Raw genomic sequence first — 25,790 nt, 5'->3', positions numbered from 1 at the left:
CTTCCATCTGATTGTTCACGCCCCAAATGGCTGCATGACTTTCCAATACATGAAATCAAAATTTAGGAATCATTTTAGAAGTTTGGTCTAATTTTACCAAATTAGATATATATTCTTTGTAATTTTTCATTAAGGCTCTCTCCTCCAAACAGAAATCTATCCAGTTCTAAAATTCTTTACAGCGTCTCTAATATCAAGTCTCCACTTACTGCAGATGCAATAAGTGAAGTTGGTTGTGTGGCAAGAAAAGGGGAGCAAAGGGAAGAGGAAAGGAGGGGAGCAGAGGTGAGGGGAAAAAAGAGGAGGGAGAGAAGGGAAGGGAAGGGAAAAGAATGGTTGGAGAGTAGAAAAAGGCCTGAATTTTTATCTATAGCTATCTGGAGATCTTGAAGGAAATAGTTTCTATAAAGGAGTTGGAATTGAATGCAATATTTTCTGAGGATTTTAAAACTTGGTTTACTTAAGATAAAAGAAATATAGGAAGGTCAAAGCACTAACTGAGAATTCAACAGCATGAAAGGTGTTGGAATTGGATAGGGTGGAGTACTAAGAATTTTATAGAGATGATTATATAACTGGGCTCAGGTTTTATTTTCTGAATGGAGAGTCTGTAATCTGCTGAAAAGTTTTCAATCCCTCTGACCCTTGAGGCACACAACTCAAGGACTGGCTTGGCAGGAGCAGGACTCAGTTCCATTAACACCATCTTTCTTATCACTGGCTGAGAACATGCCTAACAAGACTTCCCCGACGGCATTCATCATATTTGAGGCCATGATTAAATTGTCTCCAGTTGGGAAATTCCTGATTGCGACATCTTCTGAGATGTTTAGAGCAGAGCCTGTCCCACTGACAGCTGTCTCTGGAAGGAGCTGGAATCAATCTGAAGCCCCAAGGACTTGAAGACAAACATTCAGAGACCTACGAGATCCGGTAATAACTATTGATCTAATTGCAGAGCCTAAGTCATGGTATATTAGTGAGCCATAAAGAATCTTTGGATTTAAATACTGGTGAGGGATGCTGTGTTTTGAGTCTATCAAGTTAAGAAAGATATGGCAAGAGCATACCATGACTACACCAAGTGGTAAAGATAGATTACAGTTTTCTACACATGTTATAATGAGTCTTTCCTTTCAGAAAACTGTAGCATTTAGAAAGCAGACATGACTCTCTTTGAGTCTCAATGAGAGGAAGTGTCACAAGTCTACACTAGGAGGATCTGGCTATAGATATTTGTATAGAACTTTGTTTTGGGTTGTACCTGTAGGGGTATGGGAAATAGTTTTTGGTTAATGCTTTAAAAATTCATTAGCATTTTTAAAAAAGCTCTTTATTGTTTCATTCCAATAGTCTTGAAAGAATAAATATTCTGTCGTAGGACCAAAAACATCAGCAGGGAAGTGTGGGTTAAGTGACTGATGAGAGAGTGGCCTGTTTATAGAGATTATGGGCACTTTTCTGATATTGAAAACACAATTCTCTTTTTCTTTGTAATAAAAAGACCAAATGAGTGAGGAATGAAAACACTTTTCACATTAATGTAGATGATTTTTAACATGCTTCTCTAATTCTCTTAATTGCAAGCCTGCATTTGAAGCTAGGAAGATGAAGATGAAGATGAGCCAAATTTATGGACAAACATTCCCTTAGGCAGAGAGTCAAGAACTGTTCTTTAATTTCATACGTCAAAGGCAAACAATTGGTTTTTTTATAAAATAATTATTTTTTTCTATTTCTAGAAATATGAACGCAATTTTCACCAGACTTTCTTTATGTTTGTTAAAAAGAAACAGTTCAAATATTTAGTCACTTTAGCACATTTAACGCTTCAGGTTGGAAATATATAGAACTAAATTTGGAGATTAAAACATAATATTATTTGCGTTATTTTAGTCTAGTACAACTTATTTCAATATTCTTTCACTGACCCATCCTATGTTTCCTTTATTTTGTAATGAAATTGAGGGAAAACAGTATTTTTACAGTTCCTTTTTATTTTATTTTATTATTTAGATATTTGAAACAATAATCCTTCAGAACCCATTTTAGCCAGGCAGAACAAGTGCTTTGTCCTTCATATTATAGCAAAGACATGAAATAAAGTACCCTTTAGAGGTTAATATTCATTTTTCTTTTCTCCTTCAGATGCTTTATTTTCATTTATCCTAGGAAGCTTATTTTCCTTCCTCTGCTTCTATACTTACAGCCTAGAGCTATTGGTCTCTTAATCTATTTTAAGATCCTGTCTAAATTGCATAGTTTTTCTTCCTTCAATGGAAAGGTGCTTAATCCTCAAATGTAGGCTTGGATCTCCTATTGCATAAAGTTTCATTCATTCCCTTGTTAATTGTCTTCCCACTCTTCTCACTTTTCCTGATTCATTAAGTCTTTCATTCTGGATGAAGGAAATCAAAAGCAATTTATATCTAGTTCTTTCAGTTTTACTACTTATAGTTGTGTGGGATGTGATCCCTGTTGTTTGGTAAGAGATGAAGAGTATCAAGGCTTAGAGAAAGAAGCTGAGGTAGGGACAATCTAGAATCTAAATTTTTCTAAACACCCAATCATATTTAGATTGAAAATACCATGCATGCAGAAAGGGGAAATGTAACATGTGCCAGAACATTGTAATTCATACATAACTATCTAGCAAATCCCATCATTTATACCACAGTCAAAAATCACATAATAATAAGAAGAAGAAGAAGGAAAAAAAACATGGGGAACTGCTGAAATGGTTATGATAAGGCAGAAATACTAACACTGAGAACACTGCAACATTAGAAGATACCTAAGGCCTTTCCCAGAGGTCATTCAGTTTATAGTTACACCTAATTGTTTCTACATGTCAAAAGCTATATTTTCAGTGTAAGAACAATTCACTAATAAAGTCACCAAGGAAAGTATGAATACAATACCAATAAGGAAATCAATGGAATAAGAAAAAATTTTATTCCTAGTAACCAAGTATATCATTTTGGAGTAATCCTTCCAGTGCTTCTTATGATCATGGATTTTTGTTTGCTTCTTTCTTTTAGAGATTTGAAAACAAACATAGGAACTGGCATTGAGGCATTGTGAATAAACCTGTAGCCTGAAAAGCCAGAATCCCATATGGGTGTTAGTTCATGTCCCAGCTGCTCCACTTTTGATCCAGCTGCCTCCTAATGGCCTGGGAGGGCAGAAGAGGATGGCTCAAGTGTTTGGGCCACTGCTACCCAAGCAGGAGACCTGGAAGAAGCTCCTGGCTCCTAGCTTCAGCTTGGCCCAGCCCTAGCCATTGAGGCCATCTGGGGCGTGAACCAGCAGGTAGAAGATCTGTCTCTCTCTCTCTCTCTCTATTTCTGTAGCTTGACTTTCAGGTAAATAAATAAATAAATATTTTTTAAAAAACTCAAATTTTAATACATGTATCATTTAATTAAAATTGTTTTTGTTTTTATAGTTCATATTTTCCAAAATTATGTAAGTACTGGCAAATTTTTTAGGTTGATATAGAAATTTTTTGTTATAATTTTAAACAGTTGCTAAAAATGCATTTTGTGGGACACAGAAATTTTAGCAATTTACAATAAAATTGTTATAATTATTTTTAATATCATCCATCGAAAAAATACTTCATTTTATGAATTAAAGTTTTATACCTTTTATTTTCCTCCATGAAATCATATGCTTGTCTCACTTTTTCCTATGAATGTTTTATTCACTCCCACAAATACATATCCTAATATAGTATTTTTTGTGCTTATAAGTGTTTTATTGATCAATAAGTTCTCTGCCCCTAAAAAGTGCATATGCATTAAAATTTTAATTGTTTTCATTTCTGGTGGCCCTTGGTTGTATTTAATTTTAATGATTTTTAATTTTTGTTGGCATATAATTGGTCAAAGAATTATAAACTTATTAAGTTTAATGAATACAATTAAGCAAAATAAAATTTTACTACCAATACATCTCTTACAACATGAATAAATCTTTTCCTTTTAATTCATACATCCAGTGATGATTATTATTTACTGATATAATGAAACAAAGTTCATAATCAATCATTCACATTTTTGAAATGGATCTAAGTTCTGAGAAACCATGTTTACATAATGCCATTCAATTATTTGAATTCTTTCTGAAGCCCGTTGTCACAAATCACATAATGATACATCAACACAAATTTTTTTTTTTATGATCTAGTTGCTAACAAGTATTTTAAAGCAAAAAGTTCAAACTGCCTGATTTGAAGAAGTTAATCGCCTTTGGAAAAAGATTGTTACTTTATTAAAGTAACTTCCTTTGTCAAATATCAACATTAATATAGTCAGCTATTTTTTTGTTAGGGAGTCCCAGGTGTTTCTATAGCCTAATACATTTGACCAGAAAAGGAATGAATTAGGTTTTTCCATTGTAGAGTTAACAAGGAAAACCATCTTGAAGCCAGAAATTCTCAGGCCACATAACTATTATCATAAAAGTGTGTACATGACAATCAAAGGACTGGAATTTCACTCTTTCAAATTATTTATATTTTGAAAGCCATTGCATACCCTAATAGGAGGACTAACACTGTATCCAATTCTTCCTTCCAAGAACTCTTTCTTCCATTTTACATTGTATTGTGAATATGTTTTCATGTTATTATGTAACCTTCATAAACAATTCAATGGTTTTATCTATAAGATGAAATTAATGTTATAGTTTATAAACTTATCCTTTTATCATTAAGATGTTTTAATTTTATTTATTACAAATAATAAAAATATAATCTTGTATAAAAATCTTCTTCCCTCCATCTTCAAATTGGGAATTTATTTTCATAGTATAAATTTATTAAATGTAATTTCTGGGACATAGGATATAAATGTTATTTAAAATTTCTAGTAAATATAGCAGGCGGTATGATTTCAAATAAGTTGCACTAATTTATGCCAGCAACAGCAGTCATTGACAACACTTGCTTTGCAACATAGTTTCCTGTTTCTTTTTAATTAACCTCTTATTACATTCAGCAAAATGCACAGTTCTTAATTGTACCATTTGATGAATCTTGACAACTCCAATCAAGATATTGATTTTGCACTAGAAATTTCTTCTTATACCTTTACAGTTAGCTTCCCCACCAAACAAACACTATTGTTCTTATTTTTTTTTTAAGATTTATTTTGTTTATTTGAAGGGCAAAGCTCAGTCAGAAAGAGGGAGAGACAAAGAGAGAGAGCTCTTCCATCTGCAGATTTACTCCCCAAATGGCCTCCAATGGTGGGAACTGGGCTAGACGGAAGCCAGGAGCAAAGAGCTTCTTCTGAGTCTCCCAAATGAGTGCAGGGGACCAAGTATTAGGACTATCTTCCTCTGCTTTCCCAGGTACATTACCAGGGAGCTGGATCAAAGTGGAGCAGCCAGGACTCAAACAGGCACCCATAAGGGATGATGTATAGGTGCATCGCAGGCAGCTGCTTTTCCTGCTGCACCACAAAGGCAACCACACTACTGCTATTTCTATTCCTATTCATTCATTTCCTCTGTTCTTGATTTTCACAGAAATGGAAGTATTGAGTATGTATTCTTTTGACCTGGACTTGATTCACTCTGCATAACTGAGATATAGTCACACTGTTGAATGTGTCATTTAGTACTATTTCACTGCATAAATATAACAAAATTGTGTGTCCATTCTATCTGTGTATGTTTGAATTATTTCTAATAATTTACTATTAATTAAGCTGATAAGTGACTACAGAGCTCCTGAAAGTTTTTCCCCTCTTTTTGTTTGATTTTCATATAAATACCAACAGGAAAATTACTCAAGGTAAGAGCTATCTAAATTTTTTTCCAAAAGAAAATTCTTTCCAAGTCAAAGAATTAATTGTTTATACGTCAATAATTAGGATCTTCAGTGGTGTATTTGTTCCCGTGTAATTCAGTCCAATATGCCTTTTCATGGAAAGATCAGGAGCTTAGACTAAATATTTACATGAAACCAAAAGGCATTTCTGCAGAGGTCATGGAAAACATAAACCCCATGATCCCAAAAATTTATTCCCAGAGAGATAGACTGAAATAGCAAAATATTCTTAAGGCCATGAATGCATAAAATTAAGTGGTGTTTTATGGATGGTATCTCTGGTCTCCCACAAAAATTTGAGGTGTCTCCAGTCTCAGACTACTGGGCAGACAGTTAAGGCACTAAACTTTCCCAGCACTAACCCGGCAACAAAGGTTAAGATGGCAGATGAGACTTATTAAGATACAGTCCCCTGAGAGCTTAGCATGATCCCACAAAGAGAATGCTGCTTAGTTACTTTTCTGCCTTTTGAGTTCCCAGTCTTTTCAGATTGACTGCTGATGTGGTCTGTCAATTGCACCTCCTGGGTGGTAGAAACAAGAGTAAGAGAGAGAGAGAAAGGGAGAGATCTCACTTGTTCAGAAACAAACAAACAAACAACAAGCTCTTAGGGTATAAAACAATATGAAAAGCAACACTCTCCAGTTTTTGCTTTAAACCAACTTTGGACAGCAAATGTTGCCCAAATAAATTTCATGGTTTCCTAAGAACCATGAACTCTAAGTCTTTGAGGTTGGTTCAAGCAGTAGGCTTATAAAGGCCTGTGTGTTCCTCTGTGTGAATCTCCTCCTTACTATAAAGAACACAAGAGACAGAGACAAAGGAAACTAAAGAGTGTATTTGAGGGGTAAGGGATCAGAAAACAAGACGGCTTGTACCGGCTTCAAGACAGCAGTCTCTTCTAGAACTAGTTAATACAAATATTTTTATCCTAGAAATCTGAATTTGGAAAGAAAGCAATAAAGAAAAATTTACCATCCATTTTTAACCATGTACTGAAGGCACAGATCTAGGGGAAAAGACCTTGGTTAAGAAAAAAATAATTTACCTTGCCTTTGCTCTTTGCCATTTGACCCAGGATCTCATCTGTGGGTCTGGAGTTAGCCAGGTGTCCCAACCATCCCGTGGTGGATGCCAGAAACTATAGGGACTGGAATGATGGGATAGCTTTCCTCATCTATCATTTCAAAGGACATGGCAAACACTCCTATAAGAAGAAAAGAATAGATTAACAAAAGAAAGCATAATAAATTTATTTTATTTAAAGTTTTACTTGACATAGGAGCCTTCAGAAATGAAGACTCCTCAAGTCCCAGGAAAAAAATGTCTGTTTTTATTATTAGCACTGATGAAGAATGGCCTTCTTCATCAGTAGAAATGTGATTGGAAAAAAAGATATGATGTAATGGTCTAGATTGAGAAGGAGAAACCAAGCAAAGCCTGTCCTTTCAGATTGTTCTTGTTCTTTCTGTGCGGCATTCCCTCCTTTTGGACTTTTCTGGGATACAGATTTTCAGGAAAAAAATGGAGAGAGTGACCTTTCTAGGTTTCATGACTATGGAGGAAGTGTAATTCTGGCTTCTATGACACGCTTCAAGGGAGAAAATGTGGCAGAATATAGGAGAGCAGGAGGTCAGAGCGGCTTTGTTCTTGAGGTTGCCACGGAAGGAAGCGTTCCAATCTCGTACTTTTGAATACAATTTTCTGCTGCCCAACACTGTCAATTACTGAAAGAAATACTGAATTTCCAGCTGTGAAACTGACTTCTCTTTAGACGTATCAGTTTTTTCTTCATATATTCTGAAGTTCTATTATTAGGTGCCTACACATTTAGAGTGCTTCATTTTCTTAATGAATTGACTTTGTCTTTCAGATGAATTAATATAAAATCTCCCTCTTTGTCTCTGACAATACTCTTTGTCTTAAAATCATATGAAAACATGGATTTTTTAAAAAAAATATTTTGTTTATTTGTTTCAGAGGCAGAGTTACAGAGAGGCAGAGGCAGAGAGAGAGATGTTTTGTAGACATGATTTATTATCTTACTTATCACATCACAGGTAGGTGTTATTATCCCCCATGTTACAGATAAGGAAATCCAGTTTCAGCAAAATTAAATTGACTATGAAAAGTCACACAATAACAGTAATGATAATAATAACAGTGATAGGCAATACTTATTAAGTGTCTACAATGAGTGGCTTCAATAGAATCACAGTAATGGATTTGAAAGCAGTTGAAGACCTGAGAGATACATTCTCCTGGCTGCCATAGCCTCTGAAAGACAAAGCCAGAATTTTACCTCAAAAAATTTCATGAAGCATTCAGGGATTCATCATTAGTTTTATTTTACCATTGATCTATATGTAAAACTGGTGTGTGTGTGTGTGTATGTGTGTGTAAAGTGCACACACTTTCCAACCCAAAGCACCTTAGAACTCTTTGTGGAGTCTTAGTACGTACATAATCAGACCAATTTTCACTTTTGTTTCAGATTGCAATGGAGAATGAGGGTGTAGATTAATGAAGAATGCTGTCCAATCATTGACAAATGCTCTGATTAAGCGTTTGCTTGTTGAGCCTGAACAGTTCTATTATGGGACAATGAGAAAAGAGGAATGAAGGTCTCTATTATTTCTGATAATCTTTTGTTGATAAACTGGTATGCTTAATTTTATAAGGAATATATTTGTCAGTGCAAAATGCATTACATATGAGAGCTGCTTGCGTATTGTAGAAAGACAATATTCTTTCAAAAGTTTCACATTTCCCTATAGCTACAGTGGCTTGGTGGAAAAAGCAATACCAATTACAAGAGAAGGGAGATTTTTGATCAATGGAAGAGCCTTACTTGGGGTCACATTCCTGATGTTATCTTTTTCTAACCAGATTCCATAAGATGTGGCAGCTGTCTCCACCACAGACTACAAAAGTTTCATTTCTGAACAGATTGTTTAAATCAAGTTTCTGATTTTAGGCTAGTTGCAACTTTCCTTCATTATGCAGGATTTTTTGGGGGGAGGGGCATATAGTGAATAGATAAGAGAAGAAACATCAAAGCAGGATTTTCCAACTGAATTCTTTAGATTATTTGGGTCATAATATGTTTCATTGATGCTGTTCAAACCATACAATTCTAAGGGCTAGTAAGACTGTGGAACAGTAGATTGAACAAAATTAAACAGGATCTTGATTCTAAGACTTTACTGAGTCTTGATTACGATATTTGGCCAGCGCTTTGGCTCACTTGGCTAATCTGCCGCCTGCGGCGCCAGCACCCTGGGTTCTAGTCCCGGTCGGGGTGCCAGATTCTATTGCGGTTGCTCTTCTTCCAGTACAGCTCTCTGCTGTGGCCCGGGAAGGAAGTGGAGGATGGGCCAAGTGCTTGGGCCCTGCACCCACATGGGAGACCAGCAGGAAGCACCTAGGTTCTGGCTTCGGATCAGTGCAGCACACCTGCCACAGCGCGCTGGCTGTAGCAGCCATTTGGGGGTGAACCAATGGAAACGAAGACCTTTCTCTCTGTCTCTCTCTCTCACTGTCCACTCTGCCTGTCAAAAAATTTTTTTAAATATTATATTTTAAACAAAGACTCTCCAAGTAACTCATTGTTTATGTTTATGTGGTCTGTAACTCTCTAAGAAAGCCATATATTCAATACACACACGCAGATGCACAAACATTTATGTTTGTAGTTTAACATATCTTTACCACTGAGGTCTTTTCATGATATCTTACAGAGATCCTGTTTTGCAGGATAGCAGTGTGATGCTCGTTGAGAGTGATACATCAGTATAATACTTGGGCCATATTCCGCTACTTTTCCCAGGCTATTAGCATGGAGCTGGATCAGAAATGAAGCAGCTGGGACATGAACCAATGCCCATATGGGGTGTCAGTTGCCCAGGCAGCTGCCTCACTCACTATACCACAATTCGGGCATCCTATAAATTATAACATTCTATATAATCTATATTATAATAAATTATAATATAAATTATAATCAATATAATCTATATTTATTTGCTCTAGGTGCCTGAGACAAAGGCTCTCATCTTTAAACATTGTGATTCTCCTGGCAGTTATAATGTATGCTCTTCCCTTGGTCCAATGTTTTTATAGTCATTAGTGTGAATCAGAAAAATATCAATAAGGGACCCATGAGATGGCAGTGAGCCACCAGAAACAGATCAAAGAAATAAAAGGGCTCGTAGAGTGTCATTAAGTACAAGTGCCCAAATCAAGCAGACCTACCCAGCAATTATGGTTATTAGTATGAGGCTGATAGGTCAAAACAGATAGGCACATCCTTGGTAACAAAAACGTACAGAGAGACTGTTTGGATTGCACCTCTCCCTCCTTACAAAATGGAATACATGAAGACATGTCTTGTGGGTGTGTCACCCTTCTATATCTACATCCATCACATAGAAGAATGGAGCAAAGGTAGCTGATGGGTTCTATGCCATGGCTGCAAAAGGCAGCCTGTCATAACCAGTGCAAACTGGTGCCATCCCTTGGGGATAGACTACAGCTATTTCTACAAGCAGAAGACTGTGCTAGCCACATAACCCTCTACCTGTGAACAATTACAAACCTGACAGGCTCTCTGGCTTGACCATTTTAGAAAAGCACTGGATCTGTTCTAACCCAGGAGTCCAGGTTCACTGGCTAGTGACTAAGACCAGAGCATCTAAATTGTCAATGCATTCAGATAGATCAATTTTATAAAATTTCTCTACTACCCTCCCATAAGATAGACTCATGAATTAAGGACATAATCAACTCTCAAAACTTAACTGTAGCTTGCTGTCAGAGGCAGGCGTTTATCCTAGCGATTAAGACATATATGCCCCATATTACAGTACCTGGGGTTGATTCTTGGCTCTAGCTCCGGACTTCACTTCCTGCTAATATAGATCCTGGAAGGCAGTGGTGATGGCTCAAGTGAATGTGCTTTTACCACTCAGGTGGGAGATGCAAGTTTCCAGCTCCTAGCTTTGGCGTGGCCCAGCCCAGGCCACTGGGAGCATTTGGGTAATGAACTACTAGATGGAAAATTAAATTCTCTCTCTCTCTCTCCCTCTCTCTCTTTCTCTCTCTCAATCTCCACATCCCCCCAATCCTCCCTGTCCCTCCCTTTCAATAACAATTGGTAGCTTTGGGATCCGCAAGGAGAAAAGGCCTATACTTCCAGGAATGTAGAGTCCTTACCTGTACTTCCAGGGAAGAAAAGTCCTTGTCAAGGTCCCCGCAGGTGCCTAAAGGTCAACCAGTAAGGATCAGGCTTGCCTCAACCTTTAACCCCCATGCCCTATATCTATAAAAGGAGCCCTCCCAACCTCTGACACTCAACTTCCCCGGCCCCCACTCTGTTGGGACCGGGGAACCCCACCCGGGAGCAGAATCCCAATAAAAGCTTGTGAATTAATTGATTCGTCTGCCTGGGAAGATTTGTTACATGCCAGACACCTTGCAATAATGTTTTTTTAAAAATAGTGTTTGGGACTGGCACTGTGGCATAGCCAGTAAAGCCGCATCCTGCAATGCCAGCATCCCATATGAACACTGGTCCAAGACCCAGCTGCTCCTCTTCCAATCCAGCTCTTTGCTATGCCCTGGGAAAGAAGTAGAAGATGATACAAGTGCTTGGATTCCTGCACACTTGTGGGAGACCCAAAAGACATGCCTGGCTCCTGGCTTTGGATCAGCCCAGCTCGGGCCATTGCAGCCATTTGGGTGAACCAGCGGATAGAAGACCTCTGTCTCTGTCTTGCCCTCTCTAAATCTACCACTCAAATAAATAAATACCATTGCTATTTAAAAAACAGTAGTCTTCACTGTTTTTAATGATGATTATGATGTCTATGGTCTATGACACATTCTTGGAAAAACAGTAATCAGGCACATGACAGCCAGAGGGTGCTATCTGCTCTGAAAGGACTGAGTGGTTAAGAGCATAAAGCTAATGAGCATTTTCTTTACAGTCAAACAACCTGACTATCTTTTTGACATAGGACATATTACTTGACAGCTGTAAGATCCAATCTTATCTTAAGTAATGCTGGATAACATTTCTTATTCCTTGGAATTATTTTGAGAATAAAATGAGATCATGTATGGCTGACATGTTACTTGGCATGTAATTGGTGTTCAATGCGTAGTCATAATAGCATTAACAATTATTGCTGATGGTTGGTGGTATTTTTTAATCACTGTCAGAGTTATGCACCAGAGCTAAGCTATATTAATCTAAGTCAATTGACATGTCATATTATATTACTATGCAGTTATATATTTAAAAATTTTGGTATATATTAATTACATTAATATGTATTGTCACATGTAATCAATCAATAGAGATCATGATTTTGAAAAAAATTCCAGGGCCGGCACCGCAGCTCACTAGGCTAATCCTCCGCCTAGCGGCGCCGGCACACCGGGTTCTAGTCCCGGTTGGGTCGCCGGATTCTGTCCCGGTTGCCCCTCTTCCAGGCCAGCTCTCTGCTGTGGCCAGGGAGTGCAGTGGAGGATGGCCCAGGTGCTTGGGACCTGCACCCCATGGGAGACCAGGAAAAGCACCTGGCTCCTGGCTCCTGCCATCAGATCAGCGCAGTGCGCCGGCCGCAGCGCGCTGGCCGCGCCGGCCATTGGAGGGTGAACCAACGGCAAAAGGAAGACCTTTCTCTCTGTCTCTCTCTCTCACTGTCCACTCTGCCTGTCAAAAAATAAAAAAAATAAAATAAAATAAAAATAAAAAATAAAAAAAATTAAAAAAAGAAAAAAATTCCAGAAGAATTCATGGAACTTTCTTTTCTTTTTATTCTTATTTTTTTGATAAATAATTGCTTTGCAATTTCTCCCCCTGCTGTAGTTTTTTTTTTTTTTATTTGACAGAGTTAGACAGTGAGAGAGAGACAGAGAGAAAGGTCTTCCATCCATTGGTTCACCACCCAAAAGGCCACCACGGCCGGAGCTATGCCGATCCGAAGCCAGGAGCCAGGTACTTCTTCCTGGTCTCTGACGTGGGTGCAGGTGCCCAAGCACTTGGGCCATCCTCCACTGCCTTCCTGGGCCACAGCAGAGAGCTGGACTGGAAGAGGAGCAACCGGGACTAGAACCCGGCACCCATATGGGATGCCGGCGCCGGAGGCAGAGGATTAACCAAGTGAGCTGTGGCGCTGGCCCCCATGGAACTTTTTATAACAAGAATGAAATCATTGTGTGAAAATCTTTTTTTTTTTCCTATAGGTTTAAACTTACTGTGTCTCTCATAATCAGAAGAAAACAGAACAGAGTAGCTGGTGGAGTGTGTTTTTTAACATAATTTGGAAATATGTTTTTTGTAATGGCTGTAGCAAATGGAGACTCCCCTGCAAAATGTCCAAACATCCTCTACTTCTTCTTCTTTTTTTTTTTTTTCAAAATTGTTGGTTTTCTTTTTTAGTTTAAGTGGATTCAAAGTCAAACGGAGAATCTTCATAATCTTTTTCCCCTGTAATTTTCTTAATTTAAAAATTTGCTGTTCAAATAATTGCTTTCTTATGATAAAATAATACTGAATATAGAAAATTTAGAAAGTATGTAAACTACTTTTAAAAATCATAATCATGCAAATGTATATCATCCAGACATAATCAAAATTAAAATTTTGTATTAAGGTTTTTTCTGTTTATAGTTTTTTCTCATTGTTGAGCTCAAAATAAATGTACATTTTTACATATTGGTTTGCCCTTAATATAATATACTAGAAATTTCTCACACATCATACATAAGCATAATATGCAATGGCTGAATGATTCCATTCTTCCTCACTCATAATATATTTCACAAATATCTTCATTTGGGAAATTTACTTTAATAAAATGTATCATAAAGAATAGTTTTATACATGTTGCTTATATATACATTACTTTTTTTTAAAAGATTTATTTATTTATTTATTTATTTGAAAGGCTGACTTACAGAGGCAGAGAGAGAGAGAGAGAGAGAGAGAGAGATCTTCCATTTGCTGGTTCACTCCTCAAATGGCTGCAACAATCAGAGCTGAGCTGCTCCGAATCCAGGAGCTTGGAGCTTCTTCTGGGTCTCCCACTCGGGGCAGGGGCCCATAGACTTGGGCCATCTTCCACTGCTTTCCCAGGCCATAGCAGAGAGCTAGATCGGAAGAGGAGCAACCGGGGCTCTAGCAGGCACACATATGGGATACTGGCACCGCAGGCCACTATGCCACAGCACCAGCCCCTATACATTACTTTTAGATGGATTCCTGGAAATAAAATTACTTAGTGAAGGATGTAAGTATTAAATTTGCAGGATATGTTAACAAATTTCTTTCAATAAAGGTTTTGCTAGTGTTCACTCCTACCATCATACAAAAGTACCAACTTACCTGATAACTAGAGATTTCAAATGTTCTTTGATTAACATATTATCCATTATATTTCTTTTTCTACAAATTATCTGTCCCAATCTTTTGTCCAGGTTTCTATTGAATGCTTGATTGGCTTTCCTTTCTCCCTCTCTTTCTCTCACTTTCTTCATTTTATTTCCTACTAAAAACACCATTTCACATTTTTTTTTACATTTGTATATGTGTATTTTTTAAACTTTTAGTTAGTAAATATAAATTTCCAAAGTACAGTTTATGGATTACAATGGCTTTCCTCCCATAACTTCCCTCCCACCCGCACCCCTCCCATCTCCCGCTGCCTCTCCCATTCCATTCACATCAAGATTCATTTTCAATTATCTTTATATATAGAAGATCGATTTAATATATATTAAGTAAAGATTTCATCAGTTTGCACCCACACAGAACATAAAGTGTAAAGTACTGTTTCAGTACTAGTTATAGCATTAATTCACATTGGACAACACATTAAGGACAGAGATCCTACATGAGGAGTAAGTACACAGTGACTCCTGTTGTTGACTTAACAATTTGACACTCTTGTTTCATTTTTTAAGTATGAGCCTTGAATAATTTGGTATATTATTTATTAAAGCACAATTTAGAAATAGATGTTTTTGCTCTCTTCCAAAGTGGTGTTTTGAAAATATTGCATCGAATTTCACTTCATGGAATTTCTCTTTGATGACAGATTTGTTAATATTTCTCTTCTCAGGCAGACCCCAAATGTGGCAGCTTTTAGCAGCAGCATGCTGGATTCTTCTTCTTGGACCCATATGTGGCTGTAAGAAAGGAAGCATCACAAATCCTGAAGCTAATATGAATGTTGTAAGTAATTCATTGAGTGAGAAAATGCACTAAGATACAGGCTTTTTAACTTGTCATCGATTCAGTTTGTGTTTCTATCTAGTTTTCAACGGTTCTCAGTGTGTAAATCTGTGCTTCTTCCTCTGTAAAATTAAAGAGATTTTTTTTTCTTTCCCTTTTACTCAGAGTCAGATTATATCCTACTGGGGTTATCCTTGGGAAAAGTATGATGTTGTGACACAAGATGGTTATATCCTTGGAATATACAGGATTCCTCATGGAAAAGGTTACCAAAGGAAATCAGGTGTGTTTCATTTTGCTATGAAAGAAGAAATATCTATAGTAGAGATACCCGGATGTCTGGCAACAGTATGGCGGCTTTTGTTCTGAAAGAGGTCACTGTCTCATCCATTTCAGAAGGAAAATACTGTTGTAGGAACCTGTAGTTCTAGCCATTTGGGTTCATGTCTTGTGACCATGGAAGAGCGAGGATCACGGACAAAGAAGGGCAACTAGAGAAGTAAAGTTTTATTGAAGCAAAGGGAAGCTCTCACAGTGGGAGAACCATTAAGGAGAGGTTGCCAAGGAGTTTCTATCCTCTGAACTGTAAGGAAGTTTGTACAGGGTTGTTTGTTTGTTTAAAAGATTTAAAAGCAAGATTTATTAGAGTCAGTGACCTCCAGCCAGAATGGCATGAAGGGGAGCTCCAAGAGAGACAAAACCCAAAGGAGCTGATGATACTGGGGATTTAAGCACCATTTGAGGGAAGCAAAATGTTGACATTCAGTTACAGGGCTAAGACAAAAATCCATCAAAAGACCTGATTTGCAATCTTTTTACCCTGTTTGTACAGGGTTTTGTAAACATGTCAGTCAGTCACCACTGTCCTCATTGCTGGGAATTAGGGATTTGGAACTGTATGGATCCCTCTGTAACCACATCCTGTTTTGTTTCCACTTTCTCTGTCTCTTTTGGAGTAGTGGGGATGTTTTATTCCAGCCGTATCCCTCTGCACATCAGGCTTGCATGTCAGGCTTCAGTCTCTTATCTCTTGGGCCCCTTGTGTCCTTGTCTATCTCTCTCAGGCCTCAGCTGATCCCTGTTTCTAGCAATATCACTCAAAATTCTCTATTTAATTTGCATTATTCTTTGAAATTAAGGCTCTTCATATACATTGCTTATTTGGTCTCCATAATTTTGTCCTCCTTCCAAATACAGATGCAAAAGTTTTGAACATCAGAAACCTAGGAGGCACTCTTGACACGATCTTCTGCCTCACCTATGTGCAGCCAATCACCAAGATTTATTGCTTTTGCCTCCTAACTCTTTCTCTCATCCGAAAGCATCTCTTAGCTTCAATAGTACTCATGTCCAGGCCTGGAGAAAGTGTCTACAACTACTATTATCCTCTGATTGGTATTAAACCACTTATAAACACTTCTCCACACAAGTCAGTATGACTTTATTTTTTTTTTTTACAAGTAAATTTGATCCTAATAGTACTGTGCTTAAATGTTATCAAAGAGTCATTTCTGGCTCTCTACAATACAAGTTGCAACTGCAGGAAAAGGAGTGATCCTGGGGCAGTCATTGGCACAGCAATTAAAACATCATTTAGGATGCCTGCATCCCATATCATAGTGCCTGGGTTTGAATCCCACTTCGGCTTCTAATTTCGGTTTCCTATTAATGTGGGTGCTGGGAGGCAGCATATTATGATTATGATTATTCCAGCTGTGTGAGAGACAAGAATGAATTTTGGGCTCCGAACTTCAGATTGTCCCACCTCTGGCTGTTGAGGGCATTTGTGGAGTGTCTTTTCTTAGTCTCTCTGCCTTTCAAATAAATATAATTAATTAATTAATTTTTTAAAATTTAAAAAATTATCCATATATCAGAAACTCCATGTTCCCCTTCTTAGTTTGTTTTCTTTGATGTGTTATATAACAAGACTTCTCAATAGCAGAAGGATTGATTATTTATTTTAAAATGTAGGATGTTTAAAAGAGTGAGCGATAATGCTGCCTCTTACTTTTAAGAACCAATCATTTCCCAGGATAACTGGATTACCTTTGTAAATATTCATGAGAACTTCTAGTAGTCCCTGAAGTTTTCTCTTATTTCTGGCCCATAACTGTCAACTTGCACTAGGAGGAAAGCTCTACAAATGAGAAAAGAGAGACTTTGGGCTGTGCCTGCTGTTTGGCAGAACCTAGCTTGAGCAGAGTTAGTAATGTCTCTTCTTTCCCTTTCTCCAAAAAGTGGATAGACAGGGATTTTTGTTTCTTGCTTGCAGAAAGATGACAGCTCTCTAAGAGTCTAATTTAACCTAAACACTGTTGAGTTTCTCAGGAAGCCTGTCCAGCCCCAAGGTGACCTGAGGTGGGATCCAAGTATCAACCCAGCATTACAAATCTTTTATGGAAGAGAGGAAACCCTAATCGCTTCTTCCCTCTCTTCTTTCTTTTCCAGCACCACTTCCCACTTCTTTATTTCTTTTCTTTTTCTTCATTAAAATGTTCCAATTCTAAATTGACAGTAGGGTTTTTATAACAAATAAACTATTTTAGGGCCGGCGCCACAGCTCACTAGCCTAATCCTCCGCCTTGCAGCACCGGCACACCGGGTTCTAGTCCCGGTCGGGGCGCCGGATTCTGTCCCGGTTGCCCCTCTTCCAGGCCAGCTCTCTGCTGTGGCCAGGGAGTGCAGTGGAGGATGGCCCAAGTACTTGGGCCCTGCACCCGCATGGGAGACCAGGAGAAGCACCTGGCTCCTGCCATTGGATCAGCGCGGTGCGCCAGCCGCAGCGCGCCAGCCGCGGCGGCCATTGGAGGGTGAACCAACGGCAAAAGGAAGACCTTTCTCTCTCTCTCTCTCACTGTCCACTCTGCCTGTCAAAATTAAAATAAATAAATAAATAAATCATTTTACATGATATAAAATCCTACTCACAACCTTCAATTTTGCTTTCTAACAATCCAAATAAAATGAAACATTGCCTACAAAATCTAACATTGTGTCTGGGCTTTTAGTAAATATGCTGCAAAAGGCATTTTTATTATTGCTTTTCTTATCTTAAGAAAACCTTTAAGTTTTGTAATGAGTCATCTTGAGAAATTTAATGCTATAAATGTTAATACAGTAATAGAGCTAATATTTATTTTGTTGGACAGTCTTTTATTCTCATCAAATTTTTACAACTGCTATGTGAAAGCATTTGTTATTATTCCTCATTTGCAGATGGGTTAACAAAGGTACAAAGGGATTGATATGTCGCAGAATGCATTTTTGAACCAGGGCAATCTGACTCTACTATTGACATAAAACAATATGAATGTGTGTGTGTGTGTGTGTATAATTACAATTTTATACATGAGAATGAGACACAAAGTAGATAAATAACTTGCCCAAATAAATAGGTCTGAAGACACTAGGTCGTAGATTTGCCAGACACCAAATTCTGTCTATTAAATTCACTTTCATACTACAGGAAGTCAGGAAAAAGAATGTTCTTCTAGATTCTGAGAAAGTTCATACATAAAATTTTGCTGCCTGTGTTTTGCAGACCACAAGCCTGTTGTGTATTTGCAGCATGGTGTGATTGCATCTGCCACTGATTGGATTTGCAACCTGCCCAACAATAGCCTGGCTTTCCTTCTAGCAGATAGTGGTTATGATGTGTGGTTAGGGAACAGCCGAGGAAACACCTGGTCCAGAAAACACCTGAAATTGTCACCCAAATCATCAGAATACTGGGCTTTCGGGTAAGGAGAAACCTGGTAATGAATAAAATGCATTTTGCTCATTGATATGCATAAACATCTGTTGGATTTTTCTCTTTAAGTTCAAATATACCCAAAGAAATCCACAAAGAAAAAAATGCTCTCTTCTTCTATCCAGGTGTTCTTCACTTTGAAGAAATGCCTTTACTATAGCATTGAGATTTGTTTTCAAATCCCTGCTTCCTGGTGTGTGTGTGTGTGTGTGTGTGTGTGTCCTGATCTCAGAGTGGCTGTGGAGCAGTGTTGCCATTAGCAGCATCTGGGCATGCTGTCTGCTTCAGCAGACTGACCTTGGTCACAGGGATAAACATGTACACTTGCATTGAAGCCAACATCCATGCCTTGAAGGCCACTAATGATATTTTTTCCTTGACCTTATTCCTGCCTTCTTTCTGGAAGCCATCTGGCATTTCTTAATTCCACACCCCAATGCACTTGTGTTATTGCAGTATTGCAGATGACAAGTGAGTGTACCCCAAGCTATGCACAGGGTTGCAACCACCTGAGATCATTGATATGCAAATTACCAGACTTTTCTCCGGAAATTTTATTTTGGTGGAGGCCAGGTTGAGATCTACAAATCTGTTTGCTTTATTATTCTGTTTTTTTTTTTTAATAAGGATTTGAAATAATTATTTTTTCAAGCTAGTTTGGTAAGTCTGTTATGGGATTATATGAAATGTGAACAGACTTACAGGAAAATGATCATTGGGCTTTATAAGTCATATTTTTCTGAATTCAGCTTCTTAAAAATGTTTTTTCTTACACTCAGGGTGACATACTCAAAAATTGCAAAAATCTTAATATCATGTATTAACTCTAGTGTTACATTTAACAAAATCTCTATAGTCAATGTGTTTAAATATCACAAGACTAATAGTTGATGCCTTTTCCAATTTGGTTGCTCCATCTCTTTGGCAGTTTGGATGAGTTGGCTAAATATGACCTTCCAGCCACCATCAATTTTATCACAGAGAAAACTGGACAGAAGCAACTCTACTATGTGGGCCACTCCCAGGGTACTACCATAGGTATGTTTTGGGGGAGATATGATCCGTGTACCAGGGACTCCTCTTCCATATTTGTGGAAGGGATCATTGTTTCTTCTCTATGTGCAGTCTCTAGTTTGTGAGCTTCAATTGCAAAACCATTTCCTCTGGCTGGTTTCTGAAAAGTAAATAAAACAGGAATGACAATTGGAGTATTTTCTCCAACACTGAATTTGGGGGTCAATTCAGAAGACTGAAAGAGAGAAATAGCTCATTCATTTGCGTACCCAACAAACATTTGTTAGACACTGGCTTATATGCTGGGAAAGCAGAGATAACCATGATGTTCATTATTTCCTTGAATATCTCACTGTCTAGTGAGGGACTCCAAAAAGAAAGAAGAGAATTACAAAACTCTGTGATTATGCACTACAATATGTTAGTTGCCAGGGAGGCTCTTAAATAGGCAAGATATGAGTAGGATCATGTCAGCCATGCCATGAGGAATCTCTGTCCACTCTGCCCACTGATTTCCATTTAGATGAGGCTTCCATAATACCAGACTGTTTCCACCAGTCTGTTTTCTATATCTTAATCCTAATTGAATTTCTGATATTTATATACCTGTACTGTATGACATATCTTACATTCATTCTCTCATTGGAAACTACAAACATCTGATACCATTATTATTCATATTTTACAAATGGCTGAACTTAGGAATCCTTTCTAATGGTAATACGGCCAAGTAACACCTTAAGTTTCATATATATTATATATATAATATGTAAATATATGGATGTATATTTTCTATATATGAATGTGTATATTTATAGATACATGTGGGTTCACACAGCTAATGAATAGTAAGCTACATTTATAGCACAGTTTTGTCTGATACCAAAGACTATTAGTGAAGCTAGAATGACCCTTGGAGTTGAACCAGACATACTCCACAGTGGGTGTGTGAACCCTTTCTTCCACACTCTCTATAAGAAGACTTGCATTCCCTATGGGCAAGAAACTCACTTTGTTCTGAGTTAGCTAATTCCACCCTTGAGAAATTCAGAAATTCCTCTCTACAAATGGTACTCACTCTAAATTGATTTTTGTTTGTTTGTTTTTATTGTAACTAACTCTTCTACCATTTAAAATGAAGAAATAATTGCCTTAAATCTGTTAACTAGTGTCTTCTTCCCTTTCAGCTTTCATAGCATTCTCTATAAATCCAGAACTGGCTAAAAGGATTAAGATATTTTTTGCACTTGCTCCAGTTATCACAGCAAAATATTCTCAAAATCCTATGAAAAAACTTACAACTCTTTCCAGGAAAGCAGTCAAGGTATGTGACTTCTCCAAGTTTAAATCTCAAGTAAGTAATCTCCATTTCATTGATTTCAGGAGACAAATGACATTTTACAAACATCTGAGAATATAAATAGATGTTCAAGCTATCAATATAGATCTACTAATGAGGTTCAAACTTATTAGTGGCGTTTAAGGAGTTCACTCTGATGCCCTTCTACCCTATTGTCTTTAGCTATGTCTGAAGCTTCTGCATTGTGCTATTCTCAATGGCTGCTAAACCAGGCTGATTTGACTGACTGGTTGAATTTAGTAAATTAAGTATCTCTTGGATAGCCACTCATTTTTTCAGGGATAGTGTAATATAATAGTGAAGTTCATAGCATGAGGCCTGATGTTATGGGTTTGAATCTTATTTCTATTATTTAATAGATGGATAAGTTTGATCAAGACTATAAGCACACTTCATCTTTAATGAAAGGATTATGATAGTTTCTACTTATAAGTTTACTTTGAGGATTAAGTGAGTTAATACAGCAAATCCTTTAGAGCCAAGTCTTATACATTGTGAACTTTTAATAAGTGTCAGCAATTGTTTTTGGGCTGTCAGTATTTTCCTGGAGCACACCCTTTGTCATCACTAATTGCTCTATTGTGTTTAATTTCCCACCATATCACAGGCTCCCATTCTGCCAACTCCCCACAATCCATCAGTGTTCTATATCCAGAAACTCTTCTAATAGCTAACCAATATGATCATTTATCTAGTCCAAGTTAATTGATCTACAAAAGTTTATGTATTTTCCAGTTGCATTTTAACAAGAGTTTCTCCCATATGAGTCACCTCCCATGATAGCAATTGTACCATTGGGTGTTTTTGAAGAGAGCAGATGAAAGGTAGTAATTCTTAAGAGAAGCCAGAGATTCTGATTGTTGATATACAAGAAAATTATCTCATGGCGATTTAAGTACATATCTATGCAATTCAGAAATACAGGTAGCAGGAAAGGCACCAGAAAAAAAAAAAAAAAAAAACCATAAAATGCTTACCTTGCATCTTAGTAGTTGGACCTCTTATACCATAGAGAATTCACTCTAGCCTTGTCCCACAACATTAAGTTAAACAACATTGAATATTTTGCTAAGTTATTTCAGCATTTCTACACAGGTAAGAGCTATTTGGGGATACCAGGATCTTTCCATTCCCCTCAACTTTCACAAGTTTTCTTCAAACTACCACATACTAACACTTGTGTGATGAAGAATAGTTTAAGTCAATTCAGCAAAAAGATGTCTAGAAGTAACTATTTCAGAATCCTGGCTTCAGGATGTAGCTATGTCCATAAGAAAATACTTCTCCCAAATGGTAGGCTGAAAATTTGTATGTGTGTGAGAGTAGTAGGAGATTTAAATAAGAAAATTACAGAACAATTAATGAAAGACAATTAGGTCATGTTAAGGAGTTTAAACTGTCCTGTTAGTGATGGGAAGCCAGTGGCTTGATCAGATTTGTAATTTTAGAAATATTGCCCTTTCTAAACTGTAACTCCAACAGAAGAATGATAATTCCAATGGAGGAGCTACTACATGTGACTGTTTAATTCCTAACAGAAATTCCAGTGTCATCATAATGATAGAGCAAGTAAATTTCTAGATCAACTCATAGAAAAGTGAAAGAGCTTGGAGCTGTTGGAATCACAGACATTTTGGTTGAGATGGTATTTGAGTTTGGGCTTAAGGACAAGATTCAAATATACAAAGTGCTTTAGAAAAGCTTTCTGAAGTCAAAGGGAAATGTGAGCAGCACAGAGGTGGTGAAGCTCAGGCCATGGGAAACCACACATAACTGATGGTATGGGGCTTTCAATTTGTGCAGGAGAATCTGAAAAATAATGCTGGAGAGGTAGGGGTAGATTCAAAAGGGACTTGAAGGCCAAGTAGATATTTGGAACTTATTGTATATGTAATGGGTTGCAATGAAAATTGTTATTTCCTTGAAGGGTTATGTATTTATTTGAAAGGCAGAGTTACAGAGATGAGAGAGAGAGAGAGAGAGAGAGAGAGAGAGAATATTCCATCTTTGCATCTGCTGGTTCACTCCCCAAGAGCGTCAACCAGGTCTCCAATGTGGGTGTAGGAACCCAAGTACTTGGGCCTTCTTCCTCTGCTTTCCCAAGCACATTAGCAAGGAGCCAGATAAGAAGTGGAGCAGTCAGGACTCAATCCATGACCATGTGGGATGCCAGCGCTGCAGGCGGCCACTTAACCTGCTGCGCCACACACCAGCCCCAGAAAGTATCCCTCACAGAGGGATGACATGAGCAATGATGTTTTGGAGAAAGTGAAGTGGATAAGGTATAAACTGTTAAGAAGAATGAGTGATAAGGAGAATGATTTTGGAATTAGTGTTACAAATCACTTCATAGATGTTGGCCATCTGAATAAGAATTGTGCAAAAATAGAAAATCCACAAGATTTGATGATGAAATGATTGACAGCCTTTACTCTTTGTAAAAATTTTCAAAGGACAGAGCCCACTCACTCCTCTCCCTTCCCATTAGCCAAATGTTCTCAGACATGCTTGGAAAATGAGCTTTTTCACTGGCGGGTTCCTACACTTATGCAAGCCTTTTGCTGTATCTGAATAGCATCTTTCTTCTCCCTCACTCTCTCTCCCCTCTTTCTTTTTCTTTTTGTTCTTTCCTTCACTTTCTCCTTCCCTCCCTCCCTCACCCCTTCCTTCCTTCCTTCCTTCCTTCCTTCCTTCCTTCCTTCCTTCCTTCCTTCCTTCCATTTTCCTTTCTCTCTTTTTAATTGACACACTAAAATTGAATGTATCTATAGGATACCATGTGATTTTCAATATGTATATACATTCTATAATTTCAAATCAAGGTAAAATTATATATTGCCTCAAATATTCAATTTTCTTGTGTAGAAAACTTCAAAATCCTTTATTCTGTTTTTTTTTTTTTTGTGATTTATGGTAATTCTCAGTACTTATAGTGACCCTCCTATGCAATAAAACACCAGAACTACTTTCTCTGATGTAATTGTAACTTAGTGCCTATGACCAACCTTTTCCAATCTCTCTCTGCCTCCTTTTCCCCCCAGACTCTGGTAATCACTATTCCAATCTAAACTTCTATGTGATCAACATTTTAGATTCCACATACTAGAGAGATCATGTAGTATTTGTCTTTCTATGCTTGACTTATTTATTTCACTTAACATAATGTCCTTGAGTTCTATCCATGTTGTTGCAAATGATAGAATTTCATCATTTTTTGTTGCTAAATAGTGTTCCATTGTATTCCAGATAACCGTTGAATACACTTAGGTTGCTTCAATTTCTTAGCTATTATTAATACTTAAGCAAGAAGCAGGGTAGTTCAGATGTCTCTTCCACAGACTTTTTAATTTCATCTTCTTTGGATATATAGCCAGTAGTGGAGTTGCTCAATCATATGGTACTTCTTTATATAATTGTGAGTAACCTCCATACTATTTTTCATAATGACTGCACCGATTTATTTTCTCACTATTGGTGTATAAGGGTGTTTTCTCCAAGTCTTCAATAGCACTTATCTTTCTTCTCTTTGATAATAATTGTCTAACTGAAATGAGGCACTATCTCATTGTGGTTTTGGATTTCCTGGATGCTTAAATATGTTGAGGGCCTTTTCACATACCTCTTGGCCATTTGTATATCTTTATATTAGTCATTGTTTCATCACTACAATGAAATACCCAAGACAATAAACTTTGTAAAACAAAAGGGTTTGTTTCAGCTCACAGTTTTGAGATTCATGTTCAAGATCAGGCAGCCCCATTGATTTGGAGGGAAATGAATAGCAATGGTGAGAGTGCATGCAGGGGGAGAATCACATGGCAAGCCCAGAAGCAGCAAGAGTGGTTGGGTCCTACTCAAGTCCTTTACAACAATCTCTCATTTTTAGCTGCTTTCCAGGAGTTATCCACAAACTTCCCATTGGGTTCCACTTCCCAATAGTGCCACACTGTGGACTGAGATTTTAACACGTATGACTCTGGGAAACATTCAACATCCAAATTAATATCTAAACTATAGAAGTCTTCTTTTGAGAAATATCTATTGCTTATTTATTAACCAGATTACTTGATGCTTTGTTATTGAATTGTTTGAGTTCCTTAAATATCCTGGAAATTAATCCTTTCTCAGATGATAGAACTATTTTATCTTCTTCCATAGGTTAGCCCTTCACATAAGCTTTTTAGTTTGATGTAATCCCATTGTCTGTTTTTGCTTCTGTTTCTTGTGCTTTCAGGGTCTTATCCAAAAACTCTTTGTACATTACAATGTCTTGAAGTGTTTCCCCTCTTTTCTTTCAGTAGTTTAATAGTCTCAAACCTTACATTTAAGTCTTTAATCCATTTTTAGTTGATTTTTTTGTATATGCTGAGAGACAGAAGACCTGGTTTCATTCTTCTGCATATGGATGTCCAACTTTCCCAGATTCATTAAGGAAAATGTGACTTTTCCCCCCAATGTTTGTTCTTAGGACCTCGGTTGAAGATCAGTTAGCCATAAACCAGAGATGATTCGACATCCATCAACTTCCCTTAGGATTAAGGGATGGAGTCTCTGAGGGGGCAATGAAGTAGGCAGACATGTA

The 25,790-nt window shown here is 37.4% G+C and overlaps 1 protein-coding gene across 1 annotated transcript in view; it reads left to right on the top strand.

Moving 5' to 3' along the window:
• Positions 1–808: 808 nt before the first annotated feature.
• LIPK (lipase family member K) overlaps positions 809–25,790 on the top strand; it is a 42,108-nt gene continuing 17,126 nt past the window's right edge. Inside the window, exons 1-6 of the mRNA XM_008270160.5 lie at positions 809–933; positions 14,968–15,080; positions 15,246–15,363; positions 18,625–18,823; positions 19,763–19,872; positions 21,036–21,172. Of these exons, the coding sequence (XP_008268382.3) occupies positions 14,979–15,080; positions 15,246–15,363; positions 18,625–18,823; positions 19,763–19,872; positions 21,036–21,172 (666 nt within the window). The 5' untranslated portion in view covers positions 809–933; positions 14,968–14,978. The remainder of the gene's footprint in view (positions 934–14,967; positions 15,081–15,245; positions 15,364–18,624; positions 18,824–19,762; positions 19,873–21,035; positions 21,173–25,790) is intronic.

The sequence above is a fragment of the Oryctolagus cuniculus genome, chromosome 15 (genome assembly GCF_051225735.1).
Source record: "Oryctolagus cuniculus isolate XC-2025 breed Fujian yellow rabbit chromosome 15, ASM5122573v1, whole genome shotgun sequence".
Lineage (NCBI taxonomy): Eukaryota > Metazoa > Chordata > Mammalia > Lagomorpha > Leporidae > Oryctolagus > Oryctolagus cuniculus.
The sequence above is the reverse complement of the archived record's forward strand: the minus strand, read 5'-3'. Positions and strand labels throughout refer to the sequence as shown.